Consider the following 22019-nt stretch of genomic DNA (forward strand, 5'->3'; position numbering starts at 1 on the left):
AGATAGATAGATAGATAGATAGATAGATAGATAGATAGATAGATAGATAGATGATAGATAGATGATAGATAGATGATAGATAGATAGATAGATAGATAGATGATAGATAGATAGATAGATAGATAGATAGATAGATGATAGATAGATGATAGATAGATGATAGATAGATAGATAGATAGATAGATAGATAGATGATAGATAGATGATAGATAGATAGATAGATAGATGATAGATAGATGATAGATAGATAGATAGATAGATAGATAGATAGATAGATAGATAGATAGATAGATAGATAGATAGATAGATGATAGATAGATGATAGATAGATGATAGATAGATAGATGATAGATAGATAGATGATAGATAGATAGATAGATAGATAGATAGATAGATAGATAGATAGATAGATAGATAGTTCACTTTCACTTCCCATCCAACTCATTCATCCTTCTATTGCTACAATCAATAACACTTAATGCCATTAGAGGAAAACCTCCAAACCATTTTCGCAATCACCAGTATTTAGCATCATAAAGTTATTTCTTATGAACCCACACACACACCAGCCTGCTTCACATACACACTCACCCCAGAGGTGAATATCGATGGATTCCCACTCTCTAACATTTCCTCTAGTTCTTCATCTGTTGTATTTTTTCCAGCTGTATCCCAGGGAAAAGACAGAGAGAAAACCAGAATATCAATTTTTATAATATGAATGAACATGTTCATGCACATTGTAAGAAATAACCCACAATAATAATATTCCAAGCTTTCAAGAGCCTACATTACTCAGACGGTGTGTAAGGCAAACAGAAAAAGCCTTACTGATCTCAAGCTGCCGTTGGATCCTCCCTTTACTCCGTTCCCGGAAATCAACCTGTGCCTCGTTGTATTTAGTCATCACCTCCACAAATTTTCGAGAAAGAACTGAATGCTGGTGGATAAGACAAATAAGTCATGCTTCAGAGACCCTGGCTTTCATTCCATTTCATAAAAATCTACAGCCACTGTTTTGTTTTTGGCTTTTTGATAAATGAAAATTTAAATGTGCCTTAATTTTTGTCTAAAATACTTACTAAATAGATTCTAGCTAACTTATTTTTTCCTTTTCCTTTTATTTTGAAAAACATGAAAAATCATTACTTATGTTTCTTCCCCCAAACTACTTTCAAGGCATTTAAAATCATTACATTTTTGTTAAAGCATTAAAAACAGTCCAATCCCGTAGTCCTTTAAAATTAAAAGGTATTTTGTGTCTAGTAATTCTCCTGCTAGATTTGAACCATCACTTTTCATTACTTCCCCTTTAATTAAAGCTGGGTTTCAGTACTTAATTTGTCATTGGAACAGTTAAACCCTAGAGCAGTGATGGCGAACATTTTTTGGCTCGCGTGCCACAAGTGGGGGGAGTGCAGGGGGGGTCGAGTGTGGGCGTGCCGCACCCATAATGCAACGTGCGACACCCCCCAGTGTGCATGCGCGCAAAACGTGCGACCCCCCCCCATTTTTACATGGTTTTTTTGCCCTCCCCATGCTCCAGGGGCTTTATAGGAGCCTGGGGAGGGCAAAAAGAGCCTCCCCCAACCCCCCCGGAGGCCCTCCAGAGGCTTCAGGGAAGCCAGTCCCTGAAGCCTTCGGAACGCTTAAAACCACCCTCCAAGCAAACTGGAAGTGACTTCCGGGTTGCTCGGAGGGTCATTTTAAGCGCTCCGAAGGTGTCAGGGAAGCCTCGGACGGTCCCTGAAGCCTTCGGAACGCTTAAAACGACCCTCCGAGCAACCCGGAAGTCACTTCCAGTTTGCTTGGAGGGTGGTTTTAAGCGTTCCGAAGGCTTCAGGGACGGTCCCTGAAGCCTCTGGGGAGGCGGGGGAGGCTCTTTTCGCCCTCCCCAGGCTCCTATAAAGCCTCTGGAGCCTGGGGAAGGCAAAAAATAGCTTTTAAAAAGGTGAACTCAGCTGGCCAGCGCACGCATGCGCGCTGGCCAGCTGACAGGGCAGCGCCTCGTGTGCCCTGACAAATGGCTCCGCGTGCCACTTGTGGCACGCGTGCCATAGGTTCGCCATCACGGCCCTAGAGCTTCTCCTGAAATATGACTAGGAATCTGAACCTACTCATAATTCCAACTGGGATTCGAATCAGGGTTATGGACTTGAGCGGACAAAGACTTCAGCATTAGCAATTCACCATTGCTTCAAAAATATGGTTCTGTCTCATCCATATCATTCTGTATCATTCACTTACCCCTTGCTAACAGCTGGTGGTGTCATTTTAATCCAACCACCATGGAGCTCCACTTACCTGGGACTTACGTATCCGCAAGTCAGCTGACGATCGAGCCGCATCCTGCTCAATATTCTGCTCCATACCTGTGCAGCCAAGAAAAATGAAGAGGTATCACAGTCTGAAAGGAATTCTGGGTATATTTAGCAGAGTTAATCCCTCTCTTGGATTGTATTTATGGGGCTTCCATTGATTCTGTTGATACTCTGATTGTTCTGGCCTGCTTCACCAGAATCTAAAACTAATTTAAGGGTTTTAAGATGTGGGAATTTTGTAGAAAGTTTATATAACAAAACGTTTTTATCTAAATTGTTTTCAGGGTTTTATCCCCAGGTTGGGGGTTGTTTTATCAATGAGAAGTAATTAGGAACTTTAAAAATAGTTTAAAGATATATAGATAGGGATATAGACATGGATAAAAATCACTCTTTGTGCCATATAAATAAACATTCAGTTTTTCAACACACTTAATTGCAGAGGGAAAGGCAAAGAAAGGCTTAAGAAAAGATTCCAATTTTAGAATAGACACGAGTACAATACTGTACCGTAGTATAGATTGACTGAATTTGTGATATTTCAAAACAAAGGAAACAGAATGCAGATCTAAACTGGGAAGAATAGAAGCTTAGAATGACTTCTAATTAAACCCATTCTTGTAAATCTTAAGTCACTTGTTAGCTTTTGAAGCAGTGGGTTGTTCAGGTAGAAAGAACAAACCTAATGATAATTTCTTAGCTTTGAGCATGGATTTGGTTTTGGTACTTAAAGAGAATGGTACCCTCCTTTCATGTAATGGCTACAAAACTTTTCCTGAAGCTGGGCATCCTTCACTGGGGTTGGCTTTCAACTCCATACATCCAAAGGAAAGAGAGACTGGGGAAGGTGCCTGTAGAATTTCTAATATGCTCACAGGACTTGTTTGTTTGTTTGTTTTTTGTTTTTATTGGATTTATATGCCGCCCTTCTCCCAAAGGACTCAGGGCGGCGTACAACATTAAAAAACACACATCCCAAAAGTTAAAAAGAAATTAAATACATATCCAAAAAAACAACAATACATTTAAAAATGAGTTAAAATTAACAGGCCAGGCCGGCTTGCTGGAAAAGCCAACTTTTTAGGGCGCATCGGAAGGACCGGAGGTCAGGGATTATGCGAAGCTCCGGGGGTAGCTCATTTCAGAAGGAAGGCGCTCCCACAGAGAAGGCTCTCCCCCTGGGGGTCACCAGCCGACATTGTCTGACCGACGGCACCCTGAGGAGGCCAACTCTGTGGGATCGTACTGGACGGTGGGAGGCTACTGGTGGCAGTAGGTGGTCTCGCAGGTACCCTGGGCCTATGCCTTGCATCTGGCATATAAAGGCAACTAAGTAAGCAGCAAACATTTAAACAACACAAATAAAATTTAGTAATTGTTTAAGTAATACTGTACAAATAAAACAAACCCAGCCTGTTTCAGGAAGAGGTCTCTTACTTTTAAGCTTGTTTCTAACAGCATTGGCCGTTTTCTTGATTTCTGCTGTCAGCTGCTCCAGATCATCCTTTGTCTCTACAGAACACAAATAGATTTCCTCTAGTAGGAGAATAGCAGTAAAGATCCTTTCTCCACTGCACTACACACAATACCTCCCCACCCCCAGTCTGGATGAATCAATTCGAGTATAAAAGCGGAAACATTTTAACCTCTTCCAGAAGCTGCAACCATCTTTCTACTTCTACCTGACCCAGAGTTCATGTTTAAAGAAAATTGGGGAAGAAGGGTTTAGGATCAGAATTTTCAAACAAAAGTTTGTGAGCACTGCATCCTACTCACTTGGTTCAGGGATAGGAGCAGAGAGGATAATGCTGTACAGCTTTTTTGCCTCTTCCACATTCTTTGAAACTTTGTCGATATTCTGCCGAGTCTCTTCAATCTGCAAATTATGAAGAGATGCTGAGAAGGAATCGCTGCCACAGGCCAAGAAGGGAAGACCAAATTCCATCAAGTCAGCCAAAAGCTCAAACTCATTTTCATTACAGGAATTCATGTAGAAACATAGCAATAGCAGCAGCCATGACCGTTGTGCATGTAGTGGAGAGGACTTCCTCATCATTGGAGGCAACTGTATGATGTTCCTGTCTCATTCTTCACGCAGTGACTTAAAGGGTGAATTTTAGAAAACAAGGCAGACCTTTCCCCTTCTTCTGCATCAAGCAAAAGTGCAATTCATCTTCTATCTACCCCCACCATCCCCGCTACAAAGCTGAAAAATAAATAAATCAATATTCAGTTGAAGTGTTCTGTTGTTTTCAGCAATGTCAGTAAATGCGTGAGCTCAGCTTCTGGTTCATACAACTGAAAGGTGCTCTCTCATAAGGTATTTTGATCTATCAGTAGAATCAGTTTCCCAGATGGCCAATCTAGATATATATTTGCACTAGGGACTGACCATTTACTCCACACTCATATATACCAATGACATATATGTTTAAATGGAATATTTTAAGGATTATGCTCACATTCACTCTTTATGGCTTCATGAACACTAATGCAGAATTCAGACCTATGCTCTTCACTGCTCATAACATCACAACAGCTTGCCTCATCCTATCATTATAATTATTATCATCCTCAACAACTACTCAAAGCAAGATGTTGTTGTTTCCTTTGTCAGTGTTGCAGACCTAATATTAGCAGTTGATATGGTGGGGGAAATGGTTCTCATGGACCATGAGGGCCCTCCGGTAACCCCCAGCTTAAAACTTTTTTAGGCCATACCAGACATAGTCATTGTCAAAGATTCCAGGTTCTGCTTTTTATTTCATAGGCACTGCAGATAAGGAAGGTAACAGCAGCTGTGACTGTAGTCCAGCATCTTCTTTTTAAATTTTAGACAAAATAGCAAGTTGCACTGCTTCCTTTATTGCTTCCTGCCACCTCTCTGTCTGTCTGTCTGCCCCTTGCTGATCTTCCAAGAGGCCCACAGCAAGGAAATATAAGAGGCCCATTGAGAATACACTGACCAAAGCCTTTCCATTTAGCAAAATAAAAAATGAGATGGGAATCAGGAGCATTCTACCAAGTCTGATTAAAATAAAATCGCTCTCCCAAGTCTCTTCCTCCTGAACTATAGCCGGTGGGACATTATATAAGACCTGCAATTGAAATTTAAGAATTGGTTTCCAAGTTCAATTCTTCCTTTAATTTTTCTCCCAGGCTAGGGATAGCTGAAAACCTGTGGAGAAGGCCTTACACTCTCTTTGACTCTCGCTACATTAAATGTATGGACTCCACTCTAGACACTTTTGGCAAAAAAAAAAAAAAAAACAGGATAAGGGGGAAAAAAATCTTGTGCTAAATGTGCTAAAGAAGCTGAAACTAGCTACCTCTATTTCAATCAGGAGTACTGGAACCAAGCAATCATTTGCTTGGTGAGAATGTGGCACCAGGATTCAGTGGCAAAATGGCTGTTAGTAGAGGTGGGTTTCACATAATTTTACCACCAGGTCATCACACACCAAAAATGTGAGCGAGTGTACATGCGCCCTTCGCTCACTCGCCTTCTTTGCATGCCCGCGGCCTTCTACACATGCGCTTTGCTTGCACGCATGCACGCAGCTTAGAAGCCGTGGTTCAATAGGACAGCAGAGCGCCACGGAGGACCCACAAGTCGCCATTACTAGTTCGCCCAAACTGGTCCAAACTGGCTGAATAACACCACTGGCTGTTAGCCAAAATTAGCAGTAGAAATGGGAGGAGGAAATCTCTTGAGAGTCAAAGTGTTTACATTCCCACCCTAAAAATTCATAAACTGCTTCCCAAGCTGAAAAAGAAATGCCAATTTGGGAACCATTCTTGATCACATTACCACATTGCCAATGGCCTTTTGTGGCCCCTGGAAGATTAAGTGGGCTAGTGACAGTCCATGGTTCCTTCAACATTTACCGGTAGTCTCTTTTGATCTCTGAAGTTCTTGCATCTCCACAAACAAGAGCCTTCACAGCACAATTAAATAAATCTCACAGTTCCACAATTTTATTACTCTGAAGCCCCGGCTTTCATTTCAGAGCTGCTTTTTCTTTTCTCAGCAACGTTTACCTCTGAAAAGAATTCGTCCATGAAAGCATTGTTGTCAATAGCAATTTCCAATTCATCTTCGGCTTCATCATCGTCCTGCTTCTGTAAAGAGACAAATAACACCATTTAGAATCATATGGTTCTTGATTTCCTAAATCTGGTGTGGTGAAGGAAAAATGCAGAACCTATATTGGTGGTATTCCCTTTGACAGAATGACAATAATCAAGTATATTAATTTTTTAAGCCACAGAAAGACCTGCAAGTTAGGCCACTTAGTGAAAATATAATAAAAAGACAATGAAGCAGCTTCCAGTGTGAGCTACGGCTGACTGACAAAAGAGATTTGGGACATCCTCAAAAGTGCTCTGAATGGCAACTCCTCATGAGGAGATCATAAAAACTGTCTCCTGCAGGTGTCAGCACCAGAACTAGGGGAGAGGACATCTTTCTTCTCCACAGTGGTGAGGTGTTCACAGGAACATAAACCCAGCCAAACTCACTTCCTAAACACATTTGGAAGTGATCAATTTAACTGCTTTATGGATATTAGAGACCTTCAAAACAGCAAGGTTAGTTTGATACACTGGGAGTTTCATTTTCTTCAGATTTAATAAGTTTTAAACAGAGACTTAAGAATTTAAAATAATATGCAATTGGCCAAAGGCAAAAAAAAAACACCACAAACTGGTTTTTAAACAGATTGGGAGTCCAGAGAGATTTGAAATATTGATTATTTTTGCTATAAGACTTGCAAAGCAAATATATAATTAAATAATAAACTTATGGAAATGACTGAAATGGAATTAAACCTGTTAAAAACTGAAGTTTTATACTGATTGCAAATGGACACTAGAGGGAACTAAAGAACCAGGCAAAAAAAGAATTAAAATGACTAAGCTGGCTATAGTAATAACTTTGTGTTATTTTAAATAGTTTTTTTTAAAAACAAGACTGAAATATTAATAACATCTCAAAAAGAATAGGGATTTCAATAGATAAACTTTTAGCATATGTGAAAAAACTTTTTAAAACTTTTACCTGACAGACATTATAGAGTTTGAAAGTATGAAAGACAACAAAACTGACATTATTAAAATGGGACCACAAAAGCCAAATCAATAACTTTAATTTTTACTTTATTTTTATTGGATTTATTAACCGCTCCCTCTCCCCTAGGGGACTTGGGGCGGTGTACAGACAGGATAAAAACATTATAAAAAACATTATATACAGCAAATTACAAAACCCCATAAAAACAAATTAAACATAAGTCTGTACAATAATGCCTAGATTAATTAATGATTAAAACCAAATTAAAATACCCCAATTTAAAATAACCAGTCAGGGAGATCAAGGGATTAGATCATGATTGCGATTGGGTCAGGCCAGCTAATTGGAACAGGTGAGTCTTGAGTTCCTTACGGAAGGAGCGGAGGTCAGTAATAATTCTAATGTCAGGGGGGAGGTCGTTCCAGAGGGTCGGGCCCGTCACAGAGAAGGCCCTACTCCTGGGCGTCACCCGCTGGCATTGTTTGGCGGACGGCACCCGGAGGAGTCCCTCCCTGTGAGAGCGAATTGGTCGCAGGGATGTATGGGGTAGGATGCGATCCCGCAAATAACTAGGTCCTGAGCCATGGAGCGCTTTAAAGGTGAGAATCAACACCTTGAAACGCACCCGAAAAGCCACAGGTAGCCAGTGCAGCTCGCGCAGGAGAGGTGTTACATGGGAGTACCTAGTACTCCCCATAATGGCCCGCGCGGCCGCATTCCGGACCAGCTGCAGTCTTCGAGTGCATCTCAAGGGGAGCACCATGTAGAGAGCATTGCAGTAATCCAGGCAGGACGTCACCAGGGCCTGAGTGACTGTGCGAAGGGCGTCCCGGTCCAGTAGGGGGCGCAATTGGCGCACCAGGCGAACCTGGTGGAAGGCCCCCCTAGCCACGGCCGTCACGTGGTCGTCCAGCGACAGCCACATGTCTAGGAGGACGCCCAAATTGCGCGCCCGGTCCACGGGGGGGAGTTGCTCACCCCCAATGGCCAGAGATGGGGCCCACTGGCTGAACCGGGGTGCCGGTAACCACAGCCACTCCGTCTTGGAAGGGTTGAGTTTGAGTCTGTTGTCACCCATCCAGACCCGTACGGCTTCCAGGCACCGGGACATCACCTCGACGGCTTCGTTGGGGTGGTTCGGGGTGGAGATGTATAACTGAGTATCATCAGCATATAGATGATACTCAACCCCGAAACCTCGAATGATCTCACCCAGCGGCTTCATGTATGTGTTGAACAGGAGAGGTGAGAGGACCGAACCCTGTGGCACCCCACAAGTGAGTGGCCTCAGGGTCGACCTCTGCTCCCCTGCCAACACACATTGCGTCCGTCCGGAGAGGTAGGAGGAGAACCACCACAGCACGGTGCCCCTCACTCCCAATCCCTCCAGCCGACGCAACAGGATACCATGGTCGATGGTATCGAAAGCCGCTGACAATAAAGCTAGAGAGAAATGGCACAGACCTTGCATTCAGCTTGTTTTGCCACCACTTTGCCACTCAAATCAAAGCCAGAGACAGTTGACAGAAACAGAGTTCGGTTCTACATTCATTAATCACAATAATTTCATAGCACATGCAACCATGATTTAAAGGATATGAATTATTATTATTATTCTACCCCAATAATGGTTAAGTGGCTCTAGAATTGCTATAAATCACTAGCAAGGAAATAATCAGAGACAGACAACCATGTCACTACATGATTTCCAAAATAATACACTTTTAAATTATTGCTGCAGGGTTATCCCATCCTGATACTCTCAGATGTGTCCCTGGCAATTAATTATGCTGACTGAGTCCCAGAGCAATTTTAGCCTAAAACATAAAAATGACATCAGGCTGAGCATCACAATTTTGTATGTTCTTCCACTCTGATAAAGAAACAGTTACAGATTAATAAAGTGCCCCAAGTCCATTATAGACTTGAGGAAGTCTATTTATATGAAGAAACAAAGCTAAAAGCACTGCACCAATCTGGACTATGCAGCAATCAACTTGAAGAGATGATTGGAAGTTGGGTTTGGGCTTATTTCCCTTGCATCCCCAGTTTTTACTCATCTGTACCCATAATCACCCCTTCTTTTGCCCTGTCACGTACGCTAGTCTTCTTTCAGGTTTAAAATATAGAAGCATGGGGGAGCGGCATTTACTGTGGCTTTCATTTCCTTAAACATGCATACAAAAACGAATGACTAATTGGGGAAGAGGGTTGATTTGATCTTAATCTTCTCAATTAAGAAACAGTGTTAATTTAAACAACCATAAAAGGGCCATTTAAAGGAAAGGTTTTTTTAAAAAGCTTTAAAAGGCTGGCAATCCTTTTTTTTTAACAGTCAAAAAAGGGAACGGGGGGAATTTCCACCTCACCACATTGCAGCTGCACCCTTCCAATCGTCGAATTCGCCCAGCTGTCTCGACGCGAAGGCGCGAGGAGCTCCCCACGCCTCCCCTTTTGCCTCCTGGAGCCTAGGGCAATGCAGAGGACCCCCAGCTAGCCTCCCCCTCGGCAGGGGTCCCTACGAGGCTCCCTGTGCCCCCCCAATCAGGTGGGAGCCCACCAAGAGCGAGCGAAGCATGCCCGTTGCGTTCAACAACCGGAACCGGAAGAAATGAACGAACAGCTCAGAGAAAATCAAAACTGAACAGCTCCAAATACACAAAGACTGGAAGTTTTGGAGGAGGGGACGGCTGAGATGAGGGGGGAGGTGAGGGGGGTCCAGAGAGGAAACCAAGAACTTGAGAACCATCAGATAAAAATGGAGTTTGAAAGGATGTCTTTTTTCCTTAGATTTCAAAATGTAATTGAGGCTGATGATGAAGATTTGAGGGAAATTATGACAAAGTTATTGGCTGAATATATTAAAAAAGACAGACAACAGCTGGGATGGGATATTGACCTGGTCTATAGAGTCAATTCAGCTTACCCTAGAACACACAATGTTCCAAGGGAGGTTCACATTAAATTTCTTAGAAAGACTACAAGAGATGAGATTCTGAGTGCACAAAGGGGGCAAGTGTTAAAATACAAGGATAGAGAGATAGTCATCCTGAAACAAATCCCAAAGAAAGTTAGAGATAAAAGAAAAAAATATTCGCTTTTAGCGAAGAAATTATACCAGAAAGGGGTTTGGTTTTGGTGGCTTCTGCCAGAAGGTATGCTGATATTCTGGGAGGACACTAGAGTTAGAATTAATACAACCATGGAGGCTGAGGCCTTCATGGAAAAAACCAAAGTGCTCCTAGATAAAACTGATGACACCACACGGGATACACAGGACACGGGAGGTGCCGGAGCCTTGCTGGTGGGGGGAGAAGAGGCAACACCGAGAAAACTTAGATCACAAAAGTGAATTAGAAAAATAATGCAATTGCTAATACAGATAATTCTTTCTGTTTGATATAAAATAGATTGAAATTACTTGAAGATATAAGGTAAAAATATGCTGTCAAAATATTGCTAAGTAGTAATTACTTAATGTATTAATAAGTGAAAGTTATGAGAATTGGGGGGAGTGCCATTTTCTGCATAATGTAGCTGTCAAAATTTGTAACTTTATCCATTATCCCCTTTCCTGAAACTTTTTGTAAAACCAATAAAAGTTTTTGTTTGAAAAAAAGAAAAAGATTTAAAGTCACAAAGTCAGTTGATTGGGAATTCAAATGGCACAAACAATAAGAACTTTCAAAGGCCAGGCAAAATGCAACTTCCAATGTAGAACTATAGACTTGGGAAAAAAATATTGATTCTTTATTCCAAGCAGAAATGCATATACAAGCTGGAAAAAGAACTAAGTGCAAAAAACATCATCTAAAATGGATAGAAGGAGAAATGACAAGATTGACAGTTGGGGGGGGGGGGCAAGCACAAGCCACCAGAGATATTGCTAGTTATCAAATTGTCTTTGTCTGATAAATGGGCTTTCTTTCTCTGCTTGTATTATTGCAATAATTTTTCTATTTCAGGGAGGTGCTGGAGGATGAGATTACATGTCCTTTTTACAGAAACCAAAATATTGAGAACAATATTTAACCTAATATAACACTACTTCAGCTACTTCTCAAGTCACAGGGAAAAAACACTTCTCCTTTTTGCCTTTCTGTATTCGTTGCTCTCCTTTCTCTATGAGCACCATATCCAATGAGAATCTAAAGCATCTTCTATGCCCAGCAATTTATTAGCAAAGCACTAAGTGATGATAACACAGAACCTATTTTGGTATCTGCCGGCCTTGAGGAGTATGTGAGAGATACAGTACAATGGTGATGAGCAGGCACATCTCAATGACCATTCAATCATTGGGAACATAAATATTCCTGGTAATTCCTAGTGATGGTCCAAAAATCAATCAAATATAGTTACATATTGCTGCCTAATTAAGCTAAGTTTCCATGTTACTAATGGAAACAGAGGGTTTGTCAAATCCTCCTCCAGGGGGCAAACTTCTTTTCAGATGAATAGTTCCACTTCAAAATGCTTCCATTTGTATGACAAAATAAATTTGGGAAGTACATATATTTTTCTTGCCTACAAGCCAAAAACAATGAGTGCACAGAAGACTGAAGCCCCAAAGAAAGGAACAAGGAAGAAACATTTCCAACCTGTACTTTTTTTAATGCAAGAAATATAGTACACACAGGATCACTTCAGTTAGGCTGGTGTCAGTGATCAAAAATTAAATATTTCACATCCAATCTCTTATCTCACATAATTCATCATGTACTCTTTTACCTCTATTGAAATAGGTTTTTAGTAATATTGCGACTGGACTTGCCATCAAATCTCATTTCACGGTGAAACAAAACCCCGTGCTGTTTTGTAGAGTTTTGCTGAGAGAAAACATTAGTACAGCAGGAATGTAAGGTAAAGAGGGGAAAGATATTAACCAATGACCCTTTTCACGGAGTTTGTAATTTGCCACCACTAAAACCACAGCGGTTCTGTGCTATTTATCAAGAAATAGAAGGGAAAGACAAGATGTCATCTCACCAATGACTATCCAATGCCGAAAAAATCCAAGAACAAGCAAATCGAATGGTTCCCTTTTCCCAGCATCTTTTACAGAAAAAAAGGGAGGAGAGAAAGGCAGTAACCCAGGCAGGCATAAAAAGTCTTCTCTCCGAGTAGCAGAAGTCCAGTTTCTGCAATGAAATGTTTTCAGAGTCTTACAAAATGGAGGTCAGAGGTTACATTAGTTGAACAGTCACTGAGTCATCTGGCTCAAAAGGAACACAGCTAATCTCCCATCTAGTCCTGTCACTGAACAAGCAGCATTAGCAGACTGCGGTTAGAGGAGGAGACTTGCTTGCTCTCGCCACTTTTAGGAATACACCAACTACCTGTATATAATCACCTTCCCCTTGGCACAATTTGTCCCTCTTCAAGCTTTTCTTGCAAAGCTGATGTGAGTGGGGCTAAGACCTTTCCTCTGTTCCCTCCTTCATCTTAACCTACATTTGTTTTACAAAGTGGCACCGCAGAGATTCTCAACATTCTTATCCCTCTAACCTACTTTTTTTTTTTTTACAAAACGGAAAGCAAAGACTAACAGAGTCTCATCCCTTTCCCAGCATCACCAGTGCCCCATGTTCTCAACAGGGTGGGAAAGGAGAAAATGCCCCAAATCAGTCTTTGCAGGAACGTGTGCACCCTGCATTCCTTAGCCTGAGAAAAAGCAGCCCAGATGGCTGCTGTTCTTATTTAATTGCATTACACCAACATGCTTGACAAAGAAAGCCTTTAAGCTAATGAATGGGGTGTGTGTGTGTGTTGCACACTAGTTTGTACACAGAGAGAAGACCCCAAGTTGGGTTGAGGAGGATGGGAATTCTGGCAACATGTAGACACTTGAGGGATGGCATTTTAGAATCCATTTTGGTCCATATAGGCAGTCACATTTGTAGTAAATATTAAATACTAAACATGCAAAATGTTAAAGCAATGCACACACGTACGCACATAAATAAGGAAATCATTTTGTGCACATTAATTTCAGATTCTACATTTCTATGTCTTCTAGTAGTTACCAGACTGGATTGCATAGGATTTCCCATTTCTAAATATATTCTTCTAAGGGCATTTCCAGTCATAAAAATAGAAGGTGTGTATGTCAACATCGGCAGAGGCACAAACTGCTATTTCCCCTTGCTCTAAGGGCATGGGGTGTGGAGAGGTTGCAGTTGACAATGGTGATTCATTCCTAGTACTGAAAACAGATACCTGGGTGTCATCCATTGCACCTGAAACTCAAGGGAGGATGCTGATTTCTTACATGGCACTGAATTATTTTCTTTGAGGAGCTAAACAGTAGGATTGAAAGGCCACTAGAGTGTCCTGTGAAAATGTTACTAATCCATTGCCAGAAATCTCATGCAGGTGGTCCTTAAATTATGGCATTAATTGTGCCTGGAATTATAGTAATAAGTCATGTTGGTCATTAAGCAGGTCACTATGGAACCACACCCAATTTTATGACCTTTTTGTGGTGGTCATTAAACAAAGGGAGTGCTTTCCAGTGCTTAGAGCAACATAGAGAGAGTATCTTTAATCAGATGGAGCACTGATCCCAAGTGTATTTATAATACCAGAAAAGATTATTGAGAAAAGGTGGATTATAGTTTGGCATGAGGAATAATCAGCAGAACAGCTAAAATGAACATATGTACTTCCAGAACTACAAAAAATGCAGGGACAAAGATTTTGAACACTTCTATCTATTAGCTTAAAATATTCTTCATACCTTCTGTTCCTCCTTTGGAGCTACTATTTAAAGCCACATCTCAGCTAATGATTGTTACAGGCTATATTTATTGACTTTTTCCTACCAAATGCACAGCAGTTCTTACTGAGACACCCGTGCATTTAAAACTTGGAAATAAGAATGCTGCAAACCAATGCAGTCAATATTTTTAATCAACTTTACAGGTTCGCATTTTAGTACATCCTTCATTTTTTTCTAGTCTCCCACACCTATTTTGTTGAAGGTCAAAAGCACTGAAAAATGTCTAACATTCCACTTCCTATATGCTGCCGTTAATAGCAAAATCTTCTATACCAACTTCTGAAATTGAGTTTTCTTGCTACAAACATATTTAATCAATCTACATATTAGGACACAGGGTAGATATATAGAGTTGGAAGAAAAGAGCACAACATGCTGGGTTGTAGGATGGAAGGTTGAATAGAAAATGTGAGTATTTCTCAACTTCAGCACCTTTCAGGTGTGAGGACTTCACCTCCCAGAATTCTCCCAGCAAGCATGTTGAACAGGACAATGACCAGACAAAGAAACAACCATGAGCAAGCTGGGGGAATTCTGGGAGTTGAAGTGCACACATTTTAAAATTGCTGAAGTTGAGAAACACTGACAATGGGAAATATGAACTGGAAGTACTGGATATTTCCATTATTGCACTAAGCACTAAAGTTACTTTGTGTTTCTAAAAATAGGCTAATTAAAAACAATATTCTTCAAGGGATGCTTTGCCTTGAATGTATCCGATATTTTCCATCTTTGTTATTAAGCTATAATCAGTCAGTTGACTTCTAATGTCACACAGATTCAAAAGGTAGAGCTCTCATTTAAACTCAGTTCTGTGGGCTGAGTAATGTTTCTACCCTTGAGAAATCCATTTAGTACAGGAACAATGGAGTTAATTTAAAAACATATATAGCCCTAACCCTAGCCTTCCTGCTTTCCATGATTAGGATATTGAAAAGCTGGTTAAGTGAAAGTGCAATCCCCGCCCACTCATATTCCTCAGATATCTCACATCCTAAACATGCTAAAGCGGGGAGGGGAACACCTTTACTTTCAGAATATAATGATCAAAATAAAAAGTGAAATTATTTGCTCCTATATCTCAACCCACGTTCCTCAAGTCCCAATTTTTAGTTATTTTGTAAAATAAATTTGAAAAATAAAGGGGAAATATGTAGCGTACAACTGCTAGAATTGTTCCAATCACTTTACCAGCAGTGGGAGTGTTTCTATTTTCTTCTGAATAACAAAATAACAAGTTGCGATTTCATTTATTGATGTCTACTGGGAAGCAGACTATGTGCAGTTCTAGGTCATCTGATGGGAAATGTCTTAGACTGGAACAGTCATGAACATGCTAAGTTATTGCCTAACTGCCTCTTTCATAAGGATGATGGTGGACCTGTGAGGAGGCTAAAAAGTTTTGGAAAAAGATCCAAAAGTGGCTGGAGGCAAAAACGGGATTTAAAATAGATTGGAAACCGGAAATTTTCTTATTAGGATTACTGCCTACAAAATACAAAAAAGAAATCCAGTATTGCATATAATAACGGCGGCAAGGATTGCCTATGCCCAGAAATGGAAAAACAAGCTAACCCCAAGCGAAGAGGAAATAATAAGACTGTGCCGAAATGGACAAATTAACTAAAGAAATCCAGGGAAAAGAAGAATCAGAATTCTATCAGATATGGGATAAATGGTATAGGTGGATGGAGGAAAGAAATAGGAATCCTAGGCGATAAATAAACAGAATGTGGTAGCTCTCATAGATGGTTGTCGGTGTTAAAATGTTTATCCATTGAATAATATAAATACGAATGTCTCTTGATAAAAGTACTCTCAAAACAAATGTAGCTAAAGGAGAATGTGGGTATCGTTTTTGATTTAAAATGCACAATTTAATGTGAATGAAGTATAATGATTGTAGTAATGCACGGAACTCAAATGTAACCAATTGACATGCTAGCTGGCAGTTGTATTGAAGAGTGTTTTGTGTGTGTGTTATTTGTCTAATTAAAACAATTAAAAAAAGGATGCATTGAGGAAAATTGGGAGCTTTTTCTCTCTCTGCATAGATCCATTTTCAAACTCATTTTTTTCTAAAGCTGGCTTCTTCCCACACAGCCATTTGATCCTGTTCTGTTTAAGCTTTCAGGAGACGGGCAGGCAGAACCAGGATCCACAATCTATTTCCAACATTCTGTTGGGTTGACAGAATAAAATTCTATAGTGTCTATAATTTCTAGTCCCTGCATACAAGTTAAGAAAAGAAAAACAATCCTAAACATTTACACATCAAGCTGACAACTACCATCCAAAAGTTTTACTCAAAGAAGGCTTCTGAAAAGTTTTAGATCAAAAAGCATCCTTTACTGAGAGGTTCCTTCATTCTTTTGTTTGTGCACAAAGTTGCTGTTGATGTGCACAAACAAATACAATACAATACAATACAATACAATACAATAGTAGAGTTGGAAGGGACCTTGGAGGTCTTCTAGTCCAACCCCCTGCCTAGGCAGGAAACCCTATACCGTTTCAGACAAATGGCTATCCAACATCTTCTTAAAGACTTCCAGTGTTGGGGCATTCACAACTTCTGGAGGCAAGCTGTTCCACTGATTAATTGTTCTAACTGTCAGGAAATTTCTCCTCAGTTCTAAGTTGCTTCTCTCCTTGATTAGTTTCCACCCATTGCTTCTTGTTCTACCCTCAGGTGCCTTGGAGAATAGTTTGACTCCCTCTTCTTTGTGGCAACCCCTGAGATACTGGAACACTGCTATCATGTCTCCCCTAGTCCTTCTTTCTCTTAAGCTGAACATACCCAGTTCCTGCAACCGTTCTTCATATGTTTTAGTCTCCAGTCCCCTAATCATCTTTGTTGGATTCATCTTCATGCTTTCAGTTACAGTCCTAACCACACTTATATGGCAATTCCCATCAGTTTCAAGTGTTATGACACATGTGCCACAGCTGTTTAAAAGAAGAACTTCCTGAAAAGGACAATGAGTTTTAATCCACACTTTTACTCATGAACTTTCCTGATTGTTAACATTAATTTTGGCATTTGCCACCTCTCAAAGCCATCTATAGCACACTGGGTGGAATGAACATGTCATTAATGTGAATTCCTGGTACGATAGTTGCAGATTACTATCTGTCATTTCCTAAAAATCAAATTTAAGTATGGATTTTATTAAAATGATAGCTATCTTTCAGGGGATTGGGTGTTATTTAAATGGAAGTACTTTGATCCCCTCAAATCTCCCTGCTTCCAAGCCTCCCTTTAATTTTAAAACAAAGGAACAAAATATTGCAATGGCGATATTGGATCAGTTTACCACTAAATTCTGGCAATGCTTGGCAGGTTGCCCACCACTGTAATAAATCATGATTCCTTACCATGCCTTACAGAATATGTCAGCCTAGCTATTGTATATCAAGTTGTACAAAGCATCCATATGATTCTGGAAACAAAGATAAGACTTGTATGATAATTATTTGATGCCAATCATCATAAAGCATTTTCTTTAGCAACAGTTAAATTTACACTGTGCAAAGAAAACTTACTTTCAGTAAAGAAAATATCAATAGGAAAGAAAATTGCTCCAAAAGGAAGCAAAGATTCAACTGACATGACAATAATAAGAAAGCAGGAGTATTTTGTCTAATGCCCACATTGATCTCATTCTGGTGCACTAAAAAATAAAGAAAAATATCTTTGGGAGATCAGCAGACCAAGCTAAGAGGGGCTAAGAGTATTTTTAAAATCTAGAACATCCACGTAACATTCAGAAACAGCTGAGATGGACACCTCCCTAATTCACTAAACTAGAAGGAGGTACAGAAAATTAGAGTTGTATGTCATTTGTTATTCTAATCAGTCTCTAAAAATAGTTGCAGACATCCTAGGGCAGTGAAGGCTAACCTTTTTGCCACCACATGCCAAAAGTGGGGGGAACGTGGGGGGTCGTGCACTTTTGGTGTGCGATGGTATGGTGGACCTGTTTTTCACCCTCCCCAGGCTCCAGAGGCTTTCTAGGAGCCTGGGGAGGGTGAAAACGGCTTCCCCTGCCCCACCGCAGGCCCTCCAGAAATGGCCTGTTTTCTGACTTCCAGTTTGCGTGTTGGATCGTTTTTCACCCTCTGGAAGCTTCAGGACGGCCAAAAATGGCCGAAAATGAAGGCTGAAATCAGCTGGCCAGCTCACACATGCACACTGGAGATGACAGGGCAACACCTTGCTTGCCCTAAGAAATGGCTCCACATGCCACCTGTGGCACGCATGCCATAGGTTCGCCTTCACGGTCCTAGGGAGTTGAATTGGTTTCGTTGTCTGGTCTATTTAATGGGGCTGATAAGTACCAATTGAAGACCTATGGTATTTCCCCAGGCTTTTAAATTGCCTTTTAACTGTAGTTTAATTGTTTTAAATTCCCATGGTTTTAGATCATACTGTCTTGTGTCTGTCTGGTCTATATGATATTTCATTTTCGATTTTATTTGATATTTTTGTAGATGTTTTAATTCAAACTGTACTGTTCAGTGTTCTTTTATGGCAAAGTGCCCAAGGACCTTTGGCTAATAAGTGATTAAGATTTTTAGATAAGTAAAATAATTTGTCGTATGTTCTTGTAAGATCATAAATCTTACAATCCTATAGAACCTCCTGTACTCTTCAAACAGTATACTGTACTGTCATGGCCCAAAGACTTTAGGCGTATGGTCCCTGCAGCCTCCAACTGTGACATGCACGCAGAAGTCCTTTGCTCTTACTACACTCTCCACAACATTACCTACTGAAGCAGCTATCTAGCCAGTTCCCCATTCAGAGAGAGATGGGAAGCAGCAGCACCTTCCCTTACCAGACCATGCTGATTATCCTTGTTCCGCTTCCACATTTTTCAGATCACACAGCAATCACTGTCCATCTACCCTCTAACATAGAACCCAGCTTTTTTTTAAAAAAAATCTTTTTAAGGAAGTACATCTACAGTTTTTAATTCAGGAAACCACAATGAACAGCCAGCATTCTGTTATCTGGCAGGGAGCTATATGCTATTTAATTGTGCATGTGTTTTCTCCATAAATGAATATGCTGAGAAGCTAAGGGGTTTATCTGTATCTGTCTGTCTATCATACCCATAATAGTTGGTTCTGTTACTGGCAGTACCAATGGTGACAAACTTTCATAATAGCCGATGTTACGGTGGGGGCCCAAATGTCAAGTTCCTGCTTAGCTGAATGAACAAACCATGTGTTTTAAAGCAACCCACTGCCTCACAGGGCTGCTATGCAAGCAAATAAAAAAGTCTATAACTCTGTTTTCCTTGCTTCTACACCATACACCCAAACTGTTCTTTTAGTCTATTTGCAAGCTGACTTCTACAGTTTAGCACAAAGATTCTGTATGCTACAGAACTGCTCCCGCAACAACCTGTAATTACATTTGTCATGTAAGAATCTTTACATGTACTGAACTGCAGTGGTATCAGTAAATAAAAAAGACTAACTCTTGCAAAACCTGCTTTAACCATTTGCTGTCATTATCACTTCAAAAATGATTTAAAATATGGTCTAGTAGTGGCAAAGGCAGAAAAGGGGTAGAAACCAGGACAATGTGAGTTCTAGTTCTGTCTTAAGCATGAAAGCCAGCTGTGTGACTTTGGGCAGTCAGTCCAACTCACTTCACAGGGCTGATGTTGTGAGGGAAAATAGGAGGAGAAGGTAGTAGGTGTGTTCACTGCCTTGAGGTATTTACAAGACTAATAAAAGCAGGCTATAAATAAATAAATATAAGTACTTCTTGGTATGTATAGAACATTCTTCCCTACAGATGAGTAGGAGGCTTGCTTTCCAAAATGAAAGCTTCCATATATACTGGAAGCTCAGCTGGCTGGAGTGATCTGTGTCTCTGAAGAGAAGCTGGTGAGAGCTGGTGAGAAAAAAGTAAAAGCAGATGCCCTCAAATGAAGCTCATTTCTAGGAGTTTCATGCAGTTTTCCTGGTACTTGATGGAAGCCACTTGCCATTGCCACTTTTGGGGTTTCTTTTTAATTTCCCAGTCTAGTCTGCAATCTGATAGCCTCCCATCCAAATATAATATTAACTTGGTCCAACTCCAGTTGAGATCAGTTAGTGTTAATTAAACCCTTCCACCTATTGTGAATAGTACAGATGCTATATTGTTCTAAACCTGTGGTTTAAATTAATAGGACAATAACCACAAATGATGCATAAACTGTTTAGAAAAGGACAATACAATTACAGTAAAACTTATCGGAGTTTATTTTGTTTCATTTTAATTTTTAGCCAAAGAAAAGGTGACCCTGGAAATGAAAGGGTGTTTCCAGCAGTGACAATTAATGATCTTTTTTTAATTATCTAGACCTCTTTAAAACATTATGAGTCTGATATTATTTTCCTCCTAATGCAGGTTTGAAACGTTTGCCTTTTAATTATAGGTAGATCCACCAAGAAGCTTTGTTTATTTTGCTTTTAATAATTAGAGGGTTTTTTTAAAGAGAGGAGCAAAAGATTTCTAAATATGTTGAAAAATAAATCTGTCTTGAGCAGTGACACTCCTGTTCATCTGACTCATTCTTTCCTTTGTAGCTTCAGCTCCGTCTTTAAGTAACTTGTAGTTTAGTCTAATAAAAACGTAACTTGCTCATTTTGTAGGAATCTTGCAAGACACACACATTCCAATGAAGCAGAAAGGATAAAGGTCCTGCCATTTAGATTCAGAGATGGAATTTATCATAGGGTGTAGAATCAAAGTCAGAAGAAATGCCTTCTCTCTTTATTTCTAAATCTTATTCCAAAGGGTTTTCCTTGGGTAACCAAACAAATTATTCAAAACTCTGCCCAGAGTTTTAAACAAGTTCTGTAATTTTTGCTTGATTCGTAGAAATGTTTTGAATCCACATGGTATCACAGATGAGCCAAAGCAGTAAAACCAAATTTCACTTGACAGAACAAACTTCTATTAGTTGGAAAGCATTTTTTAAAAAGAAAAATTACCTCTTAAAAAAAAAACCCGTAAGAAGCTATTACATTCTGTCTGATGATCTTTTCCCAGGAATGGAGTTTTAAGCTTTAGGAGCTTTGCTTTTTTACACAGAAAATCATATATTCTCATAATTTTAGGATTTACATATTTGCTATTTAAGTGGCGAGAGGGGTCACGGGGGGGGGGGGCTGAAGGGAAAGAGGAATTCACGTAAGTTTCAGATCTGATATTAAGAGCCATATCAGGAACATACCATTCTTGGTAAATATAATTATTATAGTTGCACAGTATTTCAGTCTTAAAATATAAGTTCTGAACTATAGCAGAAGTATAGCGCTTCTGACTACAAGCTGAGAAAAATACCTAAAACATAGTAACAGTGTCTCTTCGATGCCCATAATACTGTAAATATATTAAGATGTTATTGTTGATAGTGATTTATTAAATGGATGAACCTTGGGCTGTGGTCTATCTAGAACTATCTTCAATAAAAAGGATAATGGTAAATATCTAAGTAAAAATAAAGGAGAATATTTGTAGCTCAGGGTTGACATGAGGGATCCTTGGTGCAGACGTTTCATTACTCCAAACTAGGTAAAATCATCAGTGCTGTCAGTTTATATTCTGGTGACTTGCTTGTCTGTGTGGGTGGGGGCAGTCTTAGAGAATAGCAGGCAACTTGAAATAATTTAAACAAAGCTAGCAGGTTAGTTCTCAGTTGTATATTTTGAATTGGGTATTGGGTCAGATTAATTAATTAACCGCCAATTAAGTCTACAACTCTTGTGTAAGAAAGAAATGGACTTCTCACATCTCACCTTGTTGTATTACTAAATTGTAAAGGAATGGGGAAATTTA

General features: G+C 39.9%; 1 protein-coding gene across 3 annotated transcripts in view; it reads right to left on the reverse strand.

Annotated features, from left to right (window-relative positions):
- STX3 (syntaxin 3) overlaps positions 1-22019 on the reverse strand; it is a 40958-nt gene that overhangs the window by 13773 nt on the left and 5166 nt on the right. For all 3 annotated transcript variants that reach the window (XM_081938014.1, XM_081938013.1, XM_081938012.1), the window contains exons 2-7: positions 6363-6443; positions 4098-4197; positions 3759-3833; positions 2305-2372; positions 832-940; positions 592-665 (exon numbers count right to left, since the gene is read on the reverse strand). In XM_081938014.1, the coding sequence (XP_081794140.1) occupies positions 592-665; positions 832-940; positions 2305-2372; positions 3759-3833; positions 4098-4197; positions 6363-6443 (507 nt within the window). The remainder of the gene's footprint in view (positions 1-591; positions 666-831; positions 941-2304; positions 2373-3758; positions 3834-4097; positions 4198-6362; positions 6444-22019) is intronic.

The sequence above is a fragment of the Natrix helvetica genome (assembly GCF_964273705.1).
Source record: "Natrix helvetica genome assembly, chromosome: 1".
In the NCBI taxonomy this organism is placed as follows: domain Eukaryota; kingdom Metazoa; phylum Chordata; class Lepidosauria; order Squamata; family Natricidae; genus Natrix; species Natrix helvetica.